This window comes from Labrus bergylta, chromosome 10 (genome assembly GCF_963930695.1).
Source record: "Labrus bergylta chromosome 10, fLabBer1.1, whole genome shotgun sequence".
In the NCBI taxonomy this organism is placed as follows: domain Eukaryota; kingdom Metazoa; phylum Chordata; class Actinopteri; order Labriformes; family Labridae; genus Labrus; species Labrus bergylta.
Window position 1 is genome coordinate 9,464,847 of NC_089204.1, and position 24,484 is coordinate 9,489,330.

General features: G+C 38.1%; 1 protein-coding gene across 1 annotated transcript in view; it reads left to right on the plus strand.

Moving 5' to 3' along the window:
* shtn1 (shootin 1) overlaps nucleotides 1–23,073 on the plus strand; it is a 29,163-nt gene extending 6,090 nt beyond the window's left edge. Inside the window, exons 4-16 of the mRNA XM_020626661.3 lie at nucleotides 3,440–3,534; nucleotides 9,447–9,621; nucleotides 11,962–12,059; nucleotides 12,778–12,859; nucleotides 12,943–13,037; nucleotides 13,166–13,312; nucleotides 14,587–14,740; nucleotides 15,006–15,126; nucleotides 16,889–16,971; nucleotides 18,904–19,013; nucleotides 20,566–20,616; nucleotides 21,037–21,160; nucleotides 21,543–23,073. Coding sequence (XP_020482317.2) covers nucleotides 3,440–3,534; nucleotides 9,447–9,621; nucleotides 11,962–12,059; nucleotides 12,778–12,859; nucleotides 12,943–13,037; nucleotides 13,166–13,312; nucleotides 14,587–14,740; nucleotides 15,006–15,126; nucleotides 16,889–16,971; nucleotides 18,904–19,013; nucleotides 20,566–20,616; nucleotides 21,037–21,150 — 1,325 coding nt within the window. The 3' untranslated portion in view covers nucleotides 21,151–21,160; nucleotides 21,543–23,073. The remainder of the gene's footprint in view (nucleotides 1–3,439; nucleotides 3,535–9,446; nucleotides 9,622–11,961; nucleotides 12,060–12,777; nucleotides 12,860–12,942; nucleotides 13,038–13,165; nucleotides 13,313–14,586; nucleotides 14,741–15,005; nucleotides 15,127–16,888; nucleotides 16,972–18,903; nucleotides 19,014–20,565; nucleotides 20,617–21,036; nucleotides 21,161–21,542) is intronic.
* Nucleotides 23,074–24,484: the final 1,411 nt, after the last annotated feature.

The window sequence follows — 24,484 nt, forward strand, 5'->3', positions numbered from 1 at the left end:
GGGAGGACGGGAGAAAAAGCCCCCAACACACAATCATGCCTTTTCAATTGCCGATGGCAAGGTTGATGACAACATGACCATTGTGTTATAATGATAACACCACAAAGGCATCTGCCCCCCTCATCAAGGCTTCACAGCGACTGCAGATACAATTTAATTCACTGCTCCGTTGGCGGCGCTGATACCATTATGCAGCATGTCGGCACAGGGGTAATCACTGTCTTTCCTGAGAGGACGATGAAAAACGACAGGCACAAAAAAGAGGGGGGGAAAGATGGAGTGATGATGATGGGGAGGCCGAAACTTACAATTAAGACTGCCAGTTCTGACGTGTCAGAGCCCCCTGTCGACTCGCACTCATACACTTTCAACACTTCCACTGCTGTTTATTTACCATGGCTACCAGTTATTATAATTAACATGTCATTTAGTTCAAGGCGTCCTTTCGTAGGTTGCTGAGTGTGGCCACGGCATTATGGAGACAGGCAGATAGGAACAGAGAAGAGGCCGAGGATGAAACCTAGCAGCTAAGTGCTATTGAATGACTGATGTGGAGGGAGCAGCTAGAACGTGGATATTGCCCATCGCTTTCGTTCATCAGGTTCTTAATTAGGTGTCACCAGGGGAAGGAATTGCCCGCAGCAATGCTTAATTTCTTCCTCGCTCAACCACAATGTTTAATTAGATAAGTGTTGGGACATTCTTTAGGGGCGTTCTTTTTGTACTGACGTGTGATTGCAGCTTCAACAACATCACAGTTTGTGATTCGGAATTATACCTGATTTTTTTTTAATACCTATTTGAAGCTGCACCAATCAATGTTTTTTCATACGAACAATGGGTCAAATGACTGGGTAATGCAAAATATGCCATTTAGAATGAGCCCACAGTCATCGTAGAATCTGCAGTTCACCTCAGCTCTATGAAGCATTTTTGCTTCTCTCAGGCGCAGACCTTCCTGTAGATACATCACAGCTTGTGCAGAGTTTTGCAGTGCATGGTGTATTCTCCCGAGGCTGCTCCAAATGCCAAATAGTGTACAAATGAAGTTAGCAACTAGAAAGTAAAATAATGGAGCATTCAGCAGTAAAAGAGAGGTGGAGACCAAAACAGCGATAGAAGAAAACATTGGGTTTAATCTACTCTCCTGCCCTGCTGTGCTACGATGTGATAGGCCAGTAGCCAATAGGCCAGAAACAATATGTCATCCCTATTAGGCTACTCTTCTTGTCACATGTGATGCAAAATGCAGGTATTGATTTGTGTATTTAACCCACACTAAGGTAAGGCAGTGGTTTTGATGTTAGAAGCAAACAACGATCATGGTTTGTCTCTAATCAGTAGCAGTTTGTAAGGTTTAAGCACCAACACTATTTAGTAAGGTTTAGTATGCAATAATAGTTTGGGCTTGAATTTAAGAATTTGGACATTCAGTCTAACTTTTTAGAGTGATTAAGCTTCAAATCAAACTTAAGAACGCATTTCATTTTAGTTTGAAAATGCAATCATTGCCTTTGAACAAGTAGTTGATAAAATAAATTGTATTTCCGTTTTCGAGTTTCAAAAAAATCCTCATACTTGGGTCCACAGTGGACCATATGGAGACAATCGTCCTCAGCACAGCGGCCTTGGGTTTGAATTCAACCTCGGCACTTTGCTGCGTGTCCTCCCCCACGCCCCACATTTTCTAGTAAAGGCAAAACAACCCCAAAAAATTATTTAAAAAAAGACGATTACTTAAATAAAAAAAGACAATTACTTATTCATTACTCTTTGCACTGTAATTTGAAAAAAGCTCAATAATAAATGAGTCCTTATGTATATTTTGACAACGCCTCAGTTGTCAAACAATAAATGTCATTTGACATAAAAGTGTGAAGAAACTACAAAATCAAGCATGCACATCTTTACAGAAGATCAAATTCATTTAATTTGTATTTGTTTCATTTAGTTCCTTTTAAGTAGTACAATATAGATAATAATAATAATTTTTTGCCTTTGCAAAGAATGAACAGGTGCAGGAGGAAGAAAAACGTTATTAGCATACACTTTGTGGCTGCTGTATATTGAACGTACAGTTTTTACTTTACATAAATTGGGTGCCATTCATTTAATTGAATGCAGTTTATTATGAATCTGTTAAAATCATATGGCCTTCTAATTATATTCTTTTCTTGCACAGCCCTGTTGTATATAAGTTCAGCAAATAATTAAAGGCTTAAGGGCAAATGTTCTGGGTAAGTGCATCACATGTTTAATTCTTAACAAAAAATCCCACATACCATCTAAGGTATTGTCTGTATTCATGTCCTATTTCTCTTACGTTGTTTCTTGTATGTATTCAGTCGTTAGTCAATGCACCTTGGTCCTGGCTGATGAAGATGAAATGGTAGGGTAAATTATCTGATACATTGGGGACAACATTTAGTTCACTTCCTTTTGAAATCAAATCAAAACGCTGCACCTAGGTCACTCATCATTGAGGCTACTTGGATGATAGACTCAATGGCAAGTAGAAATATTCTTCAGTGTCAAGTGTTACAGCACTCTTATCTCAATTAAGTGCGCAATGAAATGAGAAGTCAGTATGCACCCATGTATTTAAAAAATCAATTAATCATGCTCTGTGTTTCTTTGTTGCCGTTTTGATCAGGTTGAATGGCCGTGAGATGACTGTTTAAGTTTGTACTGAAGTGAATGCAGTCATTAAGTGTTATGTGAAATACTGTTTGTCATATTTTATTAACATTGTCACATTAAGAAAGACTACTAATTAGTGGGCTTCTTTGTTTTGAGGCACACATTCTAAGATGAATCTGAATTGTGTTATAATTTTGATGTCTGCCTCTAAATACCTAATAACCCGAGTGACCAAAAGCCAAGAAATACAGATATTAACATTCAAGTCTAAAGGTTCTTAACAGTTAGAAGAAACACTAAACACATTAGATGTTTATAAAAGTACATAAACTATATAATGCAGGCATGAAATGCTTGGTGTTTTCAACATTAAATTAAAACTGCTTTACTGGTTGGGTAGGAAATGCTACTATTTTTAAAAGTTTCAGTTTCCTGTTTTTCAAACATAATAAGAATTATTGACTTTATCGAACTTCCTTCCAATCGGATATGACAGAAAGTAATCAGCCAAATATTGTGCTCCAGTAGGATCTATATGTATCACTTGAGAGTTTTTTCCTTGCAGTCCATTTTTAACTACCTTCTCCACCATAGAGGAACATTATTGTACTACTTGTAAATATATACATGTGTTCGATTGGTCTGTTTTTGTTTGTGTTATTGTATTATTCGATTTCATATTCTGATAATTTGGTCCTAAATTGCTGACAAAATTCAATACTCAGAATCACACTTCACTCTCAGTGGTTCTTGTATAAAATATATATTTTTTTGTTTAAAACATTTTTTTTCCCCTTAGTTTCTCAGCTGGTCATTGAAGAGGTTAATGCCATTCAGGAAAACTTGGAGATCGAGAGGACGTGTAGGGAAGGCGCTGAAGCCCTGGCCTCTAAGGTAACCTTCATCTAGCAGTCTTTCATACCATCTGTTGTTTGGTTGTTGTTTTTTCCGACATGACTACCATTGCCCTAGTATGTCTACATTCAAGTTAAATTCAAGTCCAATTCAACATGTTCAGTACCAAGAAGGTGATATAATGTTAAACAACAGAGGAGTATGTTAATCAGAATTATCCATTAACAACATTTTTTTTCGAAATAATGCATCAGCATTAAATAATTTAAGATAACTGTATTCAGTCAACGGTCCCTTTGACAGTTTCAATCTGTATGCAGCAATCAAAAGTACTCTGTGGTCTTCCAGTGCTGCTGCGGTCCCCATATCTTAATGTCTAAAATTGCATTGGATTCCTTTGATTCAGAGCACACTTTTTTGGAGTCCTTGCTAAAATGTGAGTTGTGATTGAGAGTGGGGGAGCCAGGCACATGGTCATTTTGCAGCCCAATGGTGTTGAGCTTATCACTGTAATCATTTCTCATTCAATTTCTGGACAAAAGCTCTCAGAGTCCACCTGGTTGGACCAGATTTTGGGCAGTGGGAGGCGGAGGTAGAATTATGGTGAAGGTCGACTTTTAGGCCTTTTTTTTCTTACCAATTCTAAGCTTCAGTCCTCTTCTTTCCTTTGCTATTTTTTTCCTCCTCATCTTACAGGGCTCAAAAGTACAGTTTTAGATGCCTAAAATTACTTCAAGATATCTTGACCGAGGGGAAGATCAATACTACTGGTTCACAGATTGTTTGGCCAGTTGCTGAGGTTTACCCTCTACTCAAAGTTTATAACAATGATTTCTCCGGCAAAACAGAGAAAAACAAAAGACAAAAAAAAAAGAACACTATATTTTCTTTTTTTACATTTTGAACATGAACATGATATTTAACCATGAGTCCCAAAATAATGAATAGACAGACTGGCCAAGTAAATGAAGCCTAATAGTATAAACTCGGAAATTTAACACTTAATATAACGGGAAAGGGTTATATTTTAAAGTTTATTTCCAATTTGGATCGACTATTATTTAAATTGTCTTGACCAATCAAGCACCTCTGTCCATAACCTTGTGATTCACATGATTTAAAAAATAGAACATGGTATGGCAGATCTCAGCCAGCATCTGCATTTTTTTCTTCCAATTTGTAAAAGAAAAAAATGCCAATCAGGTGAGTGAACAGATATTTTATAACAATCAGACAGATTTGGGGGTGTGATAAGTCTGTAGTGATTACATCCCGGTGACACGGCGCCTTAATATATTTTAATAAGTAATGAGGCAGAGGGCAGTGTAGGATACCCCATGATGTTGTCCAGGCACTGTTGAAGAAAGGATGTGCTTTAGGTGGCGATGAGTTAAACAAAACAACAGGACGAGAAGAATGGTAGGTAAACGGGGTGGAGGAGGGTTGTAACACAACAGCATTGAAATGATTGAAATGACAATGACAGCAGCAGAGAGGTGAACACAGTCCAATATCAAGAGCAGCAGAATTATTGGTTGATGGAGGTTTTGGCTAAATCTAGTTATTTAATACTGAGATAGTTATTGCCTTTGATCAACTGATTAGATAAACAGCAAAGGAGAGATTTGGGAGCGAGAGAGTGATGGATGATTGAACAAATGAATGAGGAATGAAAATACTCTTTCTGCCTTGAACTCACTCTGAAATTACTGATTAGTTAATTTGACTTCTTTCTTACTTCTTTCCCTACAGTTCTGTTGCCCTCTTAAATCCAGTGTGGACCAAATACTTTACAATGATTATAATGACAGAGTACATTTGTTTTTTGTAAACTACATGAAAACCGCAGTTTCTCTGTAAAAAGAAATGAAATTCTGTGTGGTTGAAGAAAATGATTGCTGTAACAAATGAGAGAGTCAGAGTATGTCCTTCCTAGGTAAGTATTGTCTTGCAGGATGATGATATTTCTTTAGAGCGCAACAGCTCAAGCTCTCCATGTAAGGTTCATGTCTGAAGAATTTACTTTCAACAAAATTCATTTTCTACGGTAAGAATTGAAAATTTCAACTCTGATAGATTGTTTCATCTCCTATCGAAATAAAGCTAATTATTTAAGAGAGGGTGGACAGCAGGTCAAATGGTTATGACAGATAATTAACATATAAAATCAAAGGAATTGAAGTTTGAGCCTCATAATTCGAGAAAACAGAGAGCAGGACTGATCTGTAGTCATATTAAATCTGATTCATCAGACCATCCTAGTGCAAAATGAGCTTTTGCAAAAATGTTTCAAAGTAAAATACATTCAAGTACATGAAGAGAAACATATGGACCTTCTTTTCAAATCAAAACACAGAAAACCAACAAAGCCAAATATGTTGAAATCTTTTTGTCCATATTTACTTGTGGATGGAAATGTGCAGGTTTTGAAATTCTGAGGTCTTGCAAAGTAAATATTCAGCAACTGATGACACAGAATCAGATTTGATTAATTGTCATTGCCTTGAAATGTGGGAGAGATTATTTTGTGTTACATTTCTTCATCCACTGACTCAAGTGCAAAAAGTGGCCTCAGGAACTATTACGTATCAGGCTATGTCTTCTGAACAGGGTCACTAAGAGGCAGCAATAAAACGCTCCTGCTTCTGGTCTGACAGCCGGAGTTAATCTATTTCTTAAGAATATTCTGGCTAAAAGCTTCCTTTTTGGCCAGTCTAAGTCACTTTTCTCTTTCTAGCTTTATTTGATGTATTTGGTCTCATCTCTTCCATCGTCCTCCTCTCCTTCCTTGATAAAAAAACATTAACCATAACCAGGTATTTCATGTGCCTGCCTTGCTAATATAGCAGGGTGTATCCGCACTCTCTGTGGTGGGCACAAAGACCTAGGCTGTTTTCGAAACCGCGTACTACATACTACTATCTAAATCAGTATGTAGTATATACTGTATACTGCATTCTGAGTTCATCAGTAGTATGTAGTATGACTGCCAGTCGTCGGTTATTTTGCAGTATGATGGGCACGGTTAAACTGGTTTCCGGTCCTGGAATGCGGAAGTAAACAACAGCCCATCTGGAGGAAATTAACATAATTAAAAAAAACAAGTCTACAATCACTCATATATTCTGTCATTTGTTGCCCTGGGTTGAAATATGATTGGCAGGCTATTAAAGTTGTAGTATACTTTTCAGACATTCAGGTTTAACTTAATAATTTGTAGTAATAGAGCAAGCCAAGGACCCTGTAACTGCAGCTGCTTGTCCAGCTGTGGAACATGCACTGTACAGTCTACAAAGCAGGAAAATCCGAGGTGGTAAGACTTATAAATATATGAACATGTCATATTTGTTTATGCCCATAATGTGGCAAGATATTCAGTCACCGCCATCGACGAGTTCAATCAGCTGCACTCCGGCATTTTGATCTCTGACCTTGCACTTTGCATTGTGGGAAACAGTTCGCGAGGTAGACTGGTCCGATGCATACTGTACAATTTTCCCGAATCAGTATGACATCCTGGTATTTTTGGCATTCTGCGGATCTCGCAGTTGTTCACATACTGCATTTTGGCCAAATCAGTATGTACTAGTAGTATAGTATGCGGTTTCGAAAACAGCCCTAGAGTCATTGATTTGCTTTTTCTGGTAATACGTCTATACATCTGCTATTGACATCTGTTCACCAGGCATCCATGAGAATTCATTTCTCTTTGAACACTGTTGACCTTAAAGCTGAGTTTTGGAGGCATTGTAAAGTCACAACTCTGAGGGTGTTGATATCAGTTTATCACTCTTTCTTTTTTCAATCATACTCAAAGTACATGAGGAGGTGTTGACAGAGGACGAGAGACAGATTGGAATCTTTATTAATTCCTTTTTATATCTTTACGACAGTAATTTTGCTAAATAAATATTTTTCAAGGCCACTCTGAATGGAGCTGAATTTCACAGCAATTCCCTTAACTGTTAACACTTCAAATTAAAAAACAAAACAAAACAAGTGTTACCAATTTAAAACCAGTCAAATCATAATGTGGTTTTGATGTTTGATGTTTTTTGTTGATGCCTGATTGAAGGTAAAATGAAGGGGCCGAGACTTTTTAATGGTGAACTCCAAAGAGTGCTAACCCTGTGCTATGTCAGTTTTGATTTATCTTAGTATGTCATTTTCCACGTACATCTCTCATGAATTGTACATTATTAGCAGAAGAATGTGTGTTGTTGATTGCATCTCAGAAAGAAAGATGCAGTTTGAAGGGCATCATCAAAAGATGGAATTGCTGCAATCTGCTCCCACCAGGATGCCATTAATAAATGTTTCTTTTATGGCTCGCCTTTTCTAGTTTTCTTCTTTTTTTTTCTCCACTGTCCTGGCACTTTTCTTCCTTCAGATGACATCAAGAGCCATGCATAATTGGCATCTATCTCTTTCCCATAGGCTTCATTGATGTTTTACTTAGTGACTGCCTCCTTAATTGATACATACATGGTGTACCGATGATTGAACTTTTAGAAATGGATTGGCCATTGTAGCAGTTTAGTATGCGTGCTTCATGTAGAATTTCCAGAGTTGCCGAGAAAAACAGCACATAAGAATAAGTGTTAGAAGTGATAATCACACCGAAAAACATGATGCACAGAAATGCAAGATGCAAATACATGTCACATCAAAAAACTGTGATTACAGCTAAAAGGAGAGATATTCAGTGCCTTTCCCTTCGTCCGCTTGTGCTCCTCTAATGATGTCTGTTTTTTTCACACCTTATCATTGCTTTTGCATGCATCCTGCCATTATGACTGATTGCAGGGCCAAAGAAAAGAGGAAATCAACAACATCTCATCTGTCGCTCTGCCACCTTATTTCTTTGCCTGTTTTCTACTCGTTTAATACAAAGCATGCTTGTCACTCTATGCAGATTTGAAAAAATGAAGGTGATGTAAGATGCAGGCTCTATCATTTTGAGTTGGATTCATGTCATCTTTTAGGACATGTGTGCAGAATATGCTATAAAATTAGCATTCAGAAGTTGTTTTTGCTGCTCTGCCATATACTCTGGTGTTTAGGTGCGTTATTCATTTTCTAAAGTAAAACTATTTACTTGATAGAGTTATTTTCACCACAGTGTTGCTTAACGAGTGTAGTTAATTAACTCTGAAATTATTTTTCAGACATCCGCACATTTTCTCTTTCCAGTCAGATGATTTTAAAAGCACAAGCAGAAATCTAAGATGTTTTCGGGCAGCTTAACAAGACTATAATGCACCCGCACAGCAATTTCTTTAATAACTTGTTTTAGAACATAATGACCCTTTGGGAAGTGACAAACTCACACCCTTTGTGTTCATGCATTTACTAGAAAGTCTCAGTTCTCACTCAGTAGGAAGTTGCAGTTCTCTTGTTGTGCAGTGCAATGCAAATAGGCCTAAAGGAGAACCTTGGGTAATGACACAAAACAAAGTCAGTCAAGAAGGTCTTATTTTTAACTGGCACAATGAGGACCAACCCACTGACGAGCAGCATACAGTGGTCACAGTATCAAAGCAGCACTGAGATCTAAAAGTCTCAATGTAGAACATTCTCCATCATCGGCCTGTTTCACTGAATCATTTTACACTGTTGGAAGGGTTGTTTCTTTTTATTCAACCAACAGAGACCACACTGAAATACGTCATAAATGTTTGGCTCATTTAGGACATTTGCCGCTGCTTAGAAATGGCACATAGATTGGAAAAGTTTTTGTGTTTTTTTCTTTAGATAAAAACATACTAGTTGGTCCACAGGAGCAACTAAACAAAATTAAAGTTCTTCATAGCAATGTGTGCAGTACAGCTCTCACTGAGATGACTTCATTTCTAGAATTATAAAATCTCACATTAAGCACCTTTACATACTTTGCCTTTGAGTGCCATTCGCATTAAGTGCATGTTTCCTTATGTAACTTGTCATTGTAGTTAAACCGTCAGAACTGCTCTCTGAAGAGGAAAAGCATGATGTTGCTGTCCCACCTTAGCCCAGAGACCATCACTGAGATCAACCTTGAGGATGAAAAAGATGAGGAGGAGGAGGAGGAAAGTGATGAACTAGCCAAGGTCTGCCTCTCCCCGCAGTGCCCGTCCATCATCTCAGGTACACGTCTTAAGCTCAATATTTTAGAAATTGCTGCATTGAATTGAATTTGTGAGGCCCCATACAGAAAGATGTGGACATTTACCATGAAGTGATGGTATCGTAAAGACAGCTGATGCGATAAAGTAAGTGTAGGATCCTGAGACTGAATATATGCATTAGACTTGACAACAATGTCAACCATTCTTCTGGGACTGCCGGTGCAGATCTGCTCGGGGTCCTTTGCCTGCGTCTGTGTAATGATGTAGTACATTGTGATTGGCTGTGCGTCAGAGAGAGAGATCAATGTCTACGTACGAAAGAGAAACAAATACACAGCGTCCAAACTGCTTTCAATGTTACATGATTGATGAGAGTCCCTGTCTGAACATATTTACATGCCAATAGTCAATGTTTGTAATGACGCCACCTACTGGTAACAGACAGTAAGACTTGTGTACCATGTTAAACTCGTTTAACGTCAAATGTGTCGTATGTGCTCTAACTTCTTGTTGTGTCCAAAACACATGACAGTTTACACCAGTTTTGACTGCTCTTGTATATCATGATAAAAAATTATCCATAGATTTATAGCATTCATCTATATTCTCTGTCTGAAGACACGTGAAAAACTACATCTGTGAACTAAGACAAACAGCCAATCCCAATGCGCTATATCATAATACAGATGTTCAGTCAATCATATTGTGTAACGTCAATAGCAGACGCAGGACCCAGAGCAGATGTGACCACCCGAGCAGATCTGGTACCTACTCAGGGGTCGAATAAGAATTAGAGAGAAGTAAAGTTGCTAGGGTGTGCCAGCATAAAAATACATTTATTTCTATAATTTAAGTCACCCAAAAAGTTGAGGGAATGGACCTCATTTACAGTCTGTTTGTAAAATAAATCCTACAGCAAGCCATACTTTTGACCAATAGGCCTATTTCATGACGATGTTCTCCAAATAGCACCAACACAACAAACAGATCCAAGATGCCAAGTGAAATGGAATCATGGGACAGCTGTGGATTAGATGTAGAGTTAGTCGTCTCTCAACAGGAAGGTCAGGGTTTCAATCCCCAGCTCCTGAAGCCACATGTCTGATGTTTTTTTACTGAACCCCAAGTTTCTCCTGCTGCTTAGTGTGCAGCGTCTGAATGTGTATGAATGGGATTAGTTAATACTGATGTCCCCATGGTTTGCATTGTATTGGTCTCAGTTTTTAATTATTTCTGCTAAAGTATATGGAATGTTGGCTGAAAAACAACTAGCATTTTAAATGCTAAACTAGTTACTTGCACAGCATGATCTACCAGTGTTTAACTGTCATCAGCAATGTACGAAGAAATTACTTTCCTTCCCATTCAGCTGTCCATGGGAAATGTCACGGTCAGTTCCTTTAGTCAAACAGTAATTACAACTCGTCTGATAATGGATTCATGCTCCCTGATGCTTCTCATCATGTTGTTCAAGGCTGTTGGCATTAAAATAGAGAGATAATCATGTCATTTACAAATAATATACCCAGATCTAGAAGATGAATGAGTACAGCAATAAGTTGACTTGTGTGCCTTAAATGAAAATTCATAATTGTATGTTAATGGACAGCTAGTCAAAGCAGTTTCTGTGAGGGAACTCATTGGATACGTTCACTTCACTTTTATTTCCACCATACGAAGGTTTACCTTGAATGCATTCAAAAACAGTCAAACAAGGTTGTACTATTGTTCAAACTCTTTATCTGTTATTACATTTTTAGCATTTGATGTAAGAGTTTAAGTCTATCAGAATACATCTCACATTCAACAAAGGGCATTCCATCTCTCCTCAAAAACAATTTTACATGGCAGCGACCTTTTTCTGCTTAAGTACCCTCCTAAATGTCTCTACCTGTTCCTGCTGTGAGCAGCTTTCTATTACCAGATTCAATCTCTGTGTAATTCTCAAATTTCTGAACAAAAGGGTGTTATTTGAAATTCGTGGCCACAGAAATTCCAGAATTTCATGCAGTTGACACATGCAGCAGATGGCAGACAAAATCTTATTTGAACAACAAAACAGTCTGTTAATGCAGCTGTTGTTTTATAATGTCACAGTGTATTCATTTAGATATATATAAAGACAAAAGGAATAGCTATGACAACTATGACCGTATGTTCACCTCTGTTCTCACTACTTTACTGCATATACTGGTATGATACACTATAGTATGTCCTCAGCATTAGATAGAGGCTGGACACACTAACCTTGGTTTTATTGTAGATTTATATAATATATACATATAAAGTGTTAAGTGAAATGAAAACAAGATTAATTTTGAATGTGATATAGTTTAACACTGCTTCAGTTCTGTTTCAGACCTTCAAAGTCAATTGGAATTCACACTGAAGGAGAAAAATCAAGCAATGTTGGATCTTGAGGCAGCGAGAGATCAACTGAAGCATACCAGAGAGGAGGTATGTTTTTTTTGTTTTTCCTCTCTCAGTTTGGATATACAACACAAATGTTTGATTGTACCTCTATATCATTAAGCTGGGACAAAGAAATATACAAGCTCACAAGTTTGGACTAGTGCATGATTCAACCTGCTGCTTCATTAATAGAAAGTGAACTGTAAACGTGTGGTCTTGGTTCTGTAGCCAAAACATGTAGAGTAAAACTGTCAATAAGAAGATGACTAAAACTCACCAAACTGCTATAATGAAGAAACATCTAAACTTTTGGCCTCATTGGTTATCCACAGTGTCAAAATATGTGTCGTTTTGGTGCCTATGATTTTTACTTTGTAAGCCACAGCATTTTCATGTGACTGAGGTGTCAGTCACATGCTGCACAGGCAGGCAGTATGGGCTGGGCAGAACTCATCCTACTTTGTTGGCCTTGTTTTATGATTTCAGTTCATGGAGGTTAACCAATAAAGCTAATCAAAAACTAAACCAATTTTTTAAGTTTATAGCACTGTGTATTTTAATTTAAAACTCAAATAAGTTGGTTACTGTAAAGAATTACATTAAAAAAACCAGTTGTTGACTGGAGTTGAATAAAACCTGTTGCTTCAGGAATCTGATCTGAAAAGTATTTCTGTGAATGTCTGTGAAATAGAACTGTTAGTAACTATTTGTATACTTCATCTTTGTTTTTCCTCTGCTACTCCGTCCCTTCTAACCTTTGCAGCTGCTGAAAGAGAAACATGATAACACTGTTTTAATTGCTGAGACATTGCAGCAGAAGAAGCTCCTGGGCAAATATAACAGAGGTAAGTTTTGAGACTTTGTTTTTTATTGTAATGCTCTGTTCTGTAGAAAGGAACAAATAACACCATTTGGAAACCCTTTTCAGTGTCTCACTTTGCTGTGGAGGAATTTGAAACCTTGCAGGACGCCCTGAGCTTGGAGCAGGACCTGAGAACAGAGGCCGAGAAGTTTGCCAGAGCGGTAACTTTTCACAGTAACACTCTACGCTAATAATAATTATCATTTTGCTGTTTTGTCCATTGCAACAATGTGTACTTACTCTATTTCATGTGTACGGATTATCCATTTTTTTGTGATCTTTTTTAAAGATGTTGGTTGAGCAAAAGCAGCTAAAGAGACAGAGTCAGATCCTGATGCAGAGTTCCTTGCCCAGTCAAGCTCTACAAGAAGCCCTCAGCCAGGTCACCAGACTGACCAAAGATCTGGAGTCCCAGAGGCTTGAGCACCAAGATCAGGTGTGTACAAACTGGACTCTTAAAAGCTGACATTGAGGAACTGTAAAGAAGAAAAGTGTAAGGAAGTGTAGCCACACGCTGACATGTTGGCATCCTGAATAATAACTCATAAGCACGTAGTATTTCTATATTTCTATGTTATATTTATTTTATAAAAGCAAAATAAGTTATCAATTATTATCTGATTATCTGATTTAGGCATCTTTGATAAGCCTCTTACTGTCTTATTGAAGATATTACATTGAATTAGTTTCCTTATTTAAAAGCAACAACCTAAGAACTTTAAATTCAAATGACACGTGGACATTTTAGAGCCTGCCAGAAAACGAATACTAAAAATAAAAGTATTATCAAAACCTGCTCTTAAAATGTAGATCTGCACAAGATGTAAAACACCAGACGTCTGTCTGCTAAAAAAAATAAAGCCCCAGCTCAACTACGATTTAACAGATTCAATAAATCAATCTAGAAAAGATCAGTTTTTGATCTTTTTTTCAATTCATACGTGTGTGATCACAGAAACATCTATAGTTTAACAGACATTGAATGTATATTAGTATTACCCAGGTTTGTCAAGATAAAGCTCACGCTTTGCCCACTAAAAAAACAAAATGTGTAAATGCATTTTTACAATTTTTTGGCTTTACACATGAAATGTTTTGAATTCATATGCATCAAAGCAAGAATTATCTGGTTAATTTCAGCAAGGGGGAATGCGTGGTGAATAATCACAGGTCATACCAGTAAAACCTTGAGGATCTGACCTCTGGGATTAATAATTAAAAACAGCAGCATTGCCTCCAGCTCACTCCCACCTTCTCAGGCTCTGATGGAAAACAATTAGAGCTGAGTGGGATCGCTGATCTCTGCTGGAACTGGGGTGGAGGTGAGACATACCCTTCATTTAGGAACAATTAAAAGACTAGTTAAGGAACTGGGGTTGTGGAGCAGACGACTAAATGTCAGCTGGCAGCTACCCAACGCTATTTATCAGAAATCATCACAGCAGGAGCTAGAGCCAATAAAATGCTGCTGAGCTGTTGGTTTTTTTTTTCACAGAAAGATGTAGAATACAAACAAAAATATTATTTTATAGATTAACATTTTTCTTTTCAAGTAACACATTTATAAAGAAAATAATTAAATCAACCTCTAATAGCCACTATTCGGTTCATGCTAATAAGAAGTTTGATAAGTTAACTGGACGCTTGTTCATAATCGATACAGGCCTTTTGTGGTATAAAAGATAGACTCTATATTTTTCTCATTCTCAGATAAAGCAGATGGAGGAGAGGCTGAGGAGCTGTGAGGCTCAGAAGGATCTGACAGCATTGAGGCGTAAACTAGAGCTTATGGAGGAGGAGAAGATGGATTATCTTGACAAGTTCTCCAAGGCTGCTGTGGAGGTCAAAGATCTGCGCTTCACAGGTGAAGATGTTTTCAGAGCATAAGGATGGCCTCCTGTGGGCTTTACACTATTTACTAGAGAGGACAATGCAGATTCATTACTGTGTGAGGTAGCACTGATTATGTAGGCTACAACCATCCAAACAGGCCCCATCTGCTTTAAAGTGTGACCATGAGATGCTCTTCACATCTATTGTCATCCTGGAAGACCATTAGCTGTTGTTCAGGGTCTGTTTTCTGCGATGTTGCTGTGTATTTATTTTAACCGATGTGTTCTCTTGGCCAGTTGAAGAGCTCCAGAAGAAGCTGCAGGCAGCCATTAACCCACCCCCAGCACCAGCACCACCACCTCCCCCACCACCTCCTCCTCCCCCGGCCCCAGCACCCCCAACCTCCAACCCACTCAGGTTCGATCACATTCAATCACCAGTATGCAAAATAGGTTTACAATGCTGACTTTTGGATTTATTAGATTGATTAGAGTTAATGTGCCAACTGGTCTCATGGCAGTTGATCAAACCATTTTCTGGATTTGAATTCACTTTGATTTTTTTTTTTTAATTAAACTGTTTTAAATGGAAGCATTTTATTTACAGAAAAACCTTTACTAAAGGGAAAAAAGCATGTAGAGGCACAAAGTCCAGTTTGGTGGTTGCCCGGGTGATAGATGGGTCATACACACACAACTTGCATCAATGACGCTCTAATTGTTAACCTTGCAATACCAAAAGTCATTGTTAAATTATTTATTTTTTTAATGTTTTGAATAAAAGCATAATGTGTCTCTACTTTCTTTTTTATTATCTTCATGATGACTCATATTTAAACAGAACAAATTTCTTTTTTTATTTATTTCTCAAATAGTTTTGGTGCCTTAACACAACCAGACTGCAGCGCTTTTTGTTGGATTTACATAGTGTTGTAGTCAAGACCACACTAACCAAGAACAAGATATACCTGAGACCAGAGGTCTCCAAGACCGAGACAAGACCAAGACGAGACTGAGACATTTAGGGATCGAGACTGAGACAAGACCAAGACCATTAATATAAATGAAAAATCATCTAGTGTACAGGGGGAGTGTCACTCGTTTAGTCCTTTGCATTGGGAAGGTTGCGGCCATAAACGAGAAATAAAAATCGAATTGTGAATGAATTGAAGTTATTCGTTCTTTTAGAAAGAGGTGTTTTCCTTCTAATCACAGGAATGATGTTGGAAAATAGCCTGGAAGTGGTTGTCTTGAACAGTCTTGATTTGAAAACACGAGTTTGTCCAGTCTGAAACCCAGACAAGACCGAGTAAAAATGTTTTCAATTCCGGGATGAAACCTTCAAAAAGTGGTCTTAAGACCAAGACCGATTCAAGTACTACAACACTAGATTTCTACAACTCTACAATTCACTTAGACATACATCAGAGAGTAAGTACAACACAAGCAAGGATCTAGAAAAAGGAAACAACGTCAGTAATTGCAACCGATCAGCTTTGAGTCCGATTGGACACACAGGTGCTGACAGGCATTGCACAGAGGCAAAGCACAACATTGACGGCAGTTCTTGAGAGCGCTAATCAGTATAGAAACCATCTTAGAGACGCCGTTATCAAACAAAACCATTGTCATCATCATCATCATCATCATTAATATCGAGACCATCATCATTAAGTTAGTAGGTATTCATTAAAGAGCTGGGTCTTTAGCTTTTTCTTAAAGGTCCGAAGGGACTCTGCAGATCGAATGGAGTTTGGAAGTTTATTCCACCACCGGGGGGCAACAGAGGAGAAGAGTCTAGTTAGCGTCTTAGGACCCTGTTGTGAAGGTTGGATCAGACGCCTTTCATTGGCAGAGCGTAGTGGGCGGGAGGGAGTGTAAACCTGGATGAAAGAGTTAAAGTGAGGAGGAGCCATTTTTGTTGCTGTTTTGTAAGCGAGCAGCAGATTTACAGACGTATTTTTATTGGTCATGGAAGGGAATTTTTTTTTCCTTTTTTTTATCTGCCATCTTTGGACAATTCTGAAGCCTCAACAGTTTTGGTGACATATTATGACATAATGCTGTGCATGTAATAGCCAAAAAGTTCACTAAAAACCTTGTTTGTTTCATGACTTTGGTCTGTTGCAGTGAAAGCAGTACTCATAACCAGCTGATATCCACTTGTTCTTCTTCTGTAGTTCACTATTGTCATTGATCCGGAAGAGAAGAAACATTAGTACTGACATCCCATTGGTGGACAAAGACTCTGCTGAGACACCAGGTATGACATCCACAAACTGCTAATTTGACTCTGTAATCTGCTCTTTCTTCGATGTTCCAAATAATGCACCTGTTTAATTACAGTATACACTCTTATTTCTATTTACTTTAAAGTAAATTTGCAGTAAAAGAAGTTATTTAAAGTACAAGTATTAGAAATGGTCAAGGTAGTGTGAATAGTGATAACATTTATAATAGTAATTAATGGTAAAAAGCCCCCCAAAAAATCATCTTACTGTGCGTGCCTACTGAACAGTATTCAGCACAGATAGAAGGGACTATCTACTGTCAGATTGTGTAGAAGCACCTACTGACTAAATATACTGGGTAATCAATCACAGGGGAGACTAACGAGACACACGTGAGGACAACTGGAGGGAAATACACAGAGGCTGAAATAAATACTATAGACAACAACAATACATGTACATGAATAAAACAAATGAAGGATTGTTTTCTCCTATAGTCGAGACATCAGAAGAGTATTCAATTTCAAGTTTAATCTTTTAAATGTTTTTGTTGTCTATGCAACATTTTTGATAATCACTTGTGTTCTGAGTGTGTTCTGAGCTTTATTGATGACATTCGGTAAGTCTTACTCTCACCATTCAAACATGCCGTGTGTGCTTGTTATTCTATTTACGATTCAATGTTCATTTAGTTTTTTTATTCTCCTTGAAGCTGCTATTTCTCATGAATATTAGTGAAGGAGCACAGGCTCTGTTTGCCTTTCAGATTTATCCTTTTTACTTGTCTTTGCAAAGGACAAGTGTTTTGCAGGTTGTGCATTAGAAATTAAACCTTCATCATGGCCTATTAGGTCAACACATTAAACTCTTCAATTTGCACAAAAGAAGGAGGCCTTGACTCGTTGTAGAAGGTAGGGCGTCTATGTTGATTGAACAAACTAAGATGCGTCCTCAATTTGCTAAAGAGTTTTTGAATATATGAAGCCTGAATTAAGCACTATGCACAGTGTATTTGTTGGAATCACAGTGCTACCCAAGCCACCCAAGGATCTTCGACTCACATCAGAAGAACAGTCTTTCACTATTTCTTTACCACAAATAGTTTTTGTGAGACATGTAAAGACATTTTACTGACAATAGTTACATTATGTTTGCCACTGAATGCTCTGTGTAAGAAAACCAAATACTCACATTTCTTTGCCGATGGGCTCTGCATTACTGCAGAATCTTTTGTCAACTTTTTAAAATCTTCTTCCTTCTCAAAACCTGTGGTTTAAAATTGCCAAATATTGTTTGTGTTTTCTCACAGAAAAAACAAATTCATTGATTGCACGATATCTTTGGTAACCTCACATTTTACAAAGGCTTTGAACCCTGCAGGTGTGCTTTGAATGCTATCAAATAAACAGCCAAAGCATTGATTATCTATTGTTCCATTTCTTAAGCCTAATCCATTATTCTACTGTAATCTCTGGTTTTGTTATCTATGTATTTATTATTATTCTTTTGAAACACGCCTCTGTTTTCATCATGTTTTTGGAATTATAATGAGTTTTTTAACAGTAAGATGCAGATGTACTTTGTTGCTCTGTTGATCCTGTTATTAACAAGGATCCAAATGAATTAAAGTCAATATTTCCAGGATAGTCAACAGGGAAAAGTCTGGAGTTTCTCCCAAAAATAACTTTATAAATAGGTCCTGTGGGCTTCTGTCGTTTTTAAGCTTTTAAATCCAAATGAGCTATATTTCAAGTGCAGGGCTAATGATGCCTGTGAATTACGCAGCGCCTGGTACCTCTCAAAATCATTTAAACTCACTTTGGTTCTTGGCACTGTTTCCCCGGCAGACTCCCATTTAAAGTCAGTGAAGCTGCTAAATAGTGTCACTTCTGTTGAAAAAGACAATTAAAGCTTGTTGGTGACATATCTTTGTCTCTCCTGCTCTGTGTGTCTGACACTCACAGGGGTGGACGTCAGGCAGCAGGCCGTGGACGAAATGATGCAAAGGATCAAGAAAGGTGTTCAACTTCGACCTGTTACTCACTCACCCACCAGAACCAGAACCAGAAGACAGGTAAAGACGTGCATGGTTATACTCACATCGTTCCTCTTGTTCTGTATCTGTTTGTACTGCTGTCATGAGAAGGGTCAATCAGTCACATGCTAAATGAGTCGCTACAATAGCTCATGTGTAACTGTGGTAAATCTAAACTCAGATAAATAGGAATAATGCAAAGTGCAAAAAGAAGTGAACATGGACACAGGGTCAGAAGACTGAAGCCAATCAAGAAGTTGCATAATTCATGTTCTTACCGACTGCCAGCGGGAGTCGCTCCAATGGTTAAAAAATGTAGCCAGATTGTGTGGAAGTAGATGACAACATGACCCTACATCTAACTTGATTGGATAATTTAATCCTCTGTAAACAGTTTGTGGTTCATCATAAACACTAGTTGTATGTGAACTGTCTCTGTCTCTTGGTCATCTGATATTTATTTATGATGTGTGCTGCTGCCCTCTTGGCCAGGTCACCTTATGAAAGAGATCTTGATCTCAAAGGGTTGATTACCTGCTTCAATAAAGGTTAAAAGAAAAGCTAAATAAAAACTAAGGGCTTTGAAACAATAGTCCATAAACCAATGGTTTACATCACAGTGGACACAATCTTAATATTTGCATTAGAGATCATGAGGTCATAAAATAGGTGACACTGACTTTGTTTGAAATATAACAATATATTGTATAGTGACATTAGAAAAGAAGTATCATAAGTATTGAGCTCAATCTCAGCAGTGAAGTTTACTTAAGTGTTTTCAGTAACTATGGGGATATTATAGAAACACAGCAGGGTCTGAAATAATAATAAAGGAACTTGCTAATTCATTTATTAATATGTCTTGTGATTTATATTCATGTGAATTATCTGTAGCTGCTGGACTTACTTATTGCACACATAACTTAGACATCTCAGGCCTTGTGTTGGTAGTTGTAAAACCTCTTTGTGGGTCGTGTAACACATGGAGTTATGTGTATAACATTCCCAGTTTAAGACAGACATATTGAAGAGCGCCATCTGCAGAAAGTTAGTTGAAAAGTAAAAGACATGAACACATGGGATTGAGGAGTGATTACAGAATGTGCATGTGTGTGATTTTTGCCTTGATTGTGACAGAAAATGTGTTGTCATCTTTGTTGAAATCGGCAAACTAAATCACTGGCTGCAGACATCAGCGTGTATTGTTCAGGGCTCTTAAATCCATCAGTGTGTGGGATTATCTGGGAGCTGCTTGTTTTGATAAAACATGACATATGGCCAAGACATCTTTTAGTCTGTGTGTTCCTCCACCACAACAACTCAGACAAATTAGATAGCATTAGGACCTGCTCTACGAGGTAATTATAAATAATGAGGATGGGAAAATTGACGTGACTCAAAATGATTGTGTGTTTACACATTTGCGTCTTGTAGAAAGCATACATCCGCGTGCTTGCCTACAGTGTCTCGTCACTGTGGTAAGAGGTGCAGTTTAGCCTCTAAGTGCTGAATGAGGAAAAATAAGTATAATGTGTCAGACTGCTGTTTATTTACCAAAGCCATCTCTTTCCTCCTATTTTCCTTTTATCAGATGGAGAGGCTGCCCTCTAATTCTGCCTATCAGGAACTTAAAGGAATCATGGTAATGGGACTTTAAAACAATCAAATGTCCTTACAAACCATCTTTTACTGCATGAACTTTCTGTGTGTTTACAAAGGATAACAGCCTCTGTTTTGTACTTTCTACATAGATGTGCTCACACCAGAATTTCATATTCAAAAATAATACAATTTGACAAAGGTTGAAAAAGCTGTCATATGTTTTACGAATGAGAGGTGTAACATTTTGAGAGCTAACAACAATATAATAACTGTCATATGAGATGAAGCCAAGCAGAGAAAATAAGCGTAAGCCTACAGTATATACATTTTTGTAATTATGAATACTCAACAGTCTGAGTGCAATTTGCTCATTGTATGCTGCAAAGGGCCTTTTCCTTTCTGTTGCGTCTGAACACACGGCCTTTCTTTGTTGGTTTTCTATCTTGTTCAAACTGTCCAGGAGAGTTTCAATAGAACCTCCCACCAACCAAAGACAGTGGCTCCAGCAACAAACGACAAAAACGAGGAGCTGCAGAGGATCCTGCTGAGACGGCGGGATGCCCTGGAGTCCTAACACTTTACCAGTAAGTTTCATCGCCTTCATTTGACTTTCTGACGAGGGAAATATGACAACATCTGTTTTATTGCTTATTATTTATTTAACCTGACAAATTCTTTATGAAACCTGCCGATAGTGTTTAATGTGATGTGTGTCTGATTAGCGTAAAGATCCAGGACATGTTATCAATAGTCATGAAGTATGAAAAAGAAATGTGTTTCACAAAACTCAAAACATCAAATGTTTGGCCTTTGTTGACAGGATTATGTACATGTCTTATTCTTTTTGTGACAGATCTGTACAACCACCATGTCACTTCACTGTGACTTCAGTTACGGAGTCAGAATCATTGTTTTATACATAATGTAGTTTAAGTTAAAAGTGACAACAGTTTGTCTTTTGCTCAGGTCACAATTGCGTCCTCTCCCCTGTGCCGGGAAAGCTGCCACCCTTCCACCTGTTAAGACTGGATGCGGGCAACGGAAGAACAAGTGACATAAAATCAATATCCAGGATTTATTTCAGACAGTGCATTGAAATCAATAATTTGCCTGCACTATGAGCAGTTAGAAATACAGTTACATGGTTCCTATGTAGTTTCCACATGAGGGGAAAAAAAGATCGACGCAGGCATTCTGTTTGTGATTCCAGTCGGAGATTACACAGCAGCAGTGTATCAGTGAATTATATTGAGGCCATTTAATTTCAGTGAAATGAAAGACGTGCATCCCACACTGCCTTTTCAGGGTTCATTCAGCTCTTTTTGTAATACTGAAGGTGAAGCCGAATTTATTGTTTGCACTGTGAGGAACAGTCCCACAGGTTCTGCAGCCTTGAGCTTCTGCCAAAGGGAAGTATGTCTGTGAATTGTTCTGTCTGAACCAATGTTAACCTTGTAGCCCCCCAGTGAGCAATTACAAGCCACTGTGACACATTTTGTTTCTACCGTTCCATGAACACACCCCTACCTTCTCAGGACGGCATTTCATGGAGGGCACAGCCACATCCTTTAGACATATCACTTCAAGGATTTAGGACAAATAAGGGGGCAGTTTTTTAAGCTCTTCAGTTTTTGTGGGATTTCAAACCAAAACTGCTTCAAAAACAACATACCACACACACATCAGTGAATGTGTGTTGTGACATTGAGAATCCGGTTTGAATTTACATTCGTTACATTCCTGGATTTCATTCCTTTTCATGTTTTGAACAGTAAAAAGACTTGGAAGAGAAAAGCTGCCCAGTTTACAATGTGATCTACATAAAGAGACATTTTTATAGAACATGTGTCCAGTCATAGCATGTTTATACTGACAACACAGTTCAGTTCTCATAATATAGATTCATGTTGTAATGGTTCTGTACAGAAAAGCAAAGTTAGCAAGTTGTTTTTTTAACAGTGTTAATGGGTCTGGATCTTTTGTGAAGTGTATTTTGTTTTGTTCCTCTGTTCTTATATATATATATATATATATATATATATAAAACATAATAATATTAACTTTAGACGAGGATGGATCGCCTCTCAGGGCCACCTTCAGAAATATTTTTTCCTTTCTACAAAAGTATCTCTGATTGGTCTAACACTCCAGCTGCTTGAGTAGTGTACAGACTGGTTAAGTATCTGTATGTTCAGTTTAAACTCAAGGTCTCAGTTTAGCTCCACATTCAATTTAAATCTCCTCTCTGGATTGTTGATGACATACATGTCCAATTTACTTTATTTTTCATAATTAGTTAGTCAAATGATTGTGTATAAAATATATGTATCTAAAAAATGTTGGTTACTGTTGGATACATTTCTACTATGGACTTGTGTGTGACTTTAAGGTCTTTGCATGAGAGACAGCTTTTTTACAATATGTGGAACTGTATACATTTTTGGTGATCATATTCTGTTTTATATAATGAACCAAAAAATTAAAGGACTGTGATTTATCACGTTTTTTCTCAAAAGACTTCAGAAATGCAGGACACTTCAGCACAGACTGGTTTGTTACAGTTTCAAAGGGCCTTAAGCTGGATTTTACCTTTAAGCCTTAGAGGTGTGTGTTAGTCAGGTATGGAGCAGAGGATCAGACTGTGCCCTTTGAAAAATCACAATGACTGTGCCGGTGATTTAATCACAATGGAGGGCTGCTTGCGTGTTATTTTGTTTTCCTTCGACACCTGCCCAAATTTCCCAGACACTTCCTTTAGTGAGGAGGGATTGAAACATGAGAGCTGTGAACTGTGGGTAATGTCCATCACCTTTTGTGTAGCTGCTGTTAATTAAAGCTCAGGCTTCGTTTAGCACTAAGGTGCAATTTCCAGCTCCAAATCCTCCCCCCCCCCCCCCCCCCCCCCCCCCCCCAAAAGAGTGTGGAGGAAATGTCATTATGGCTCAAAGTCTCTCTCTAACCTGATTCATCGGCAGCAGCTTCAAAGACTGCTCTCTGTCTTCCACACCATTATTTGCTCCGCGCTACACTGGACCAAATGTCGCACAGGAAGTCACACTCTAATTTTATTTAGCAGAAGATTAAGTCACAACAGAGGCTGCCGTGAAACGGGAAATGGTCTGTTAGGAGATTCAGCAAACTAATTGTTTTCACAGAGAGCAAATTTGTCTTTTGCTCCTCCACCTTCTCATAACAAAAGTAGTATGAGGACATCTGAAATCTGGACAATATCTTAAGAGTAAAATCAAAAAAGACGAGAAGGCCTCTGTATTGATTTATGTCTCTGCCTTATCATATCCTCTATATCTAATTAGCTTCTTCTAGTTGAGGCCATCCTGGCACAGCTCAATAGTTTGCCAACATACAATATAGTCTTTGATTCAGAGGAGTGTCCTTTGAATCTGTTGCCTCCCTCTTCCCGTCCTTAGCAGAAGCAAAGTCAATGACCAGCTCAATTCCTTCCTACGCCATCTGCTCCAGCTCCAGACTCGCTGATGTTGATTGACGGACGGTGCACACACTGCCGATGATGGCAAAACATGTAATTACACCAACCATGCTGTGTCCTTTTCTTCCCTTCAGCCTGTCCTCCATTCTCAGCTCTTCGGCCTCTTCCTTGTCATCGGCCTGGGAAATATAATGTTTTGTTGTTTTTGTATTTTTGTGCCTTCAGGGACCAGCAATTAGGGAGGTTCTGTTAGTGTTTTTTTGGAAACACTTAATTTGACCTATTTTGTTAGTCATTTCATTTATTTTCCCCAAACACAGTAATTGCCTGCTGGGGAGCCTCAGAAGAGACGCTGCTGTGTGTCCAGCCTGCACGTTTCATTGATTAGAGGTTGTCTTCAGTCGCAACACTTAGTGCAACACTGAGTGTGAGCTCCCAGCAACCCAAGAAACCACAAACA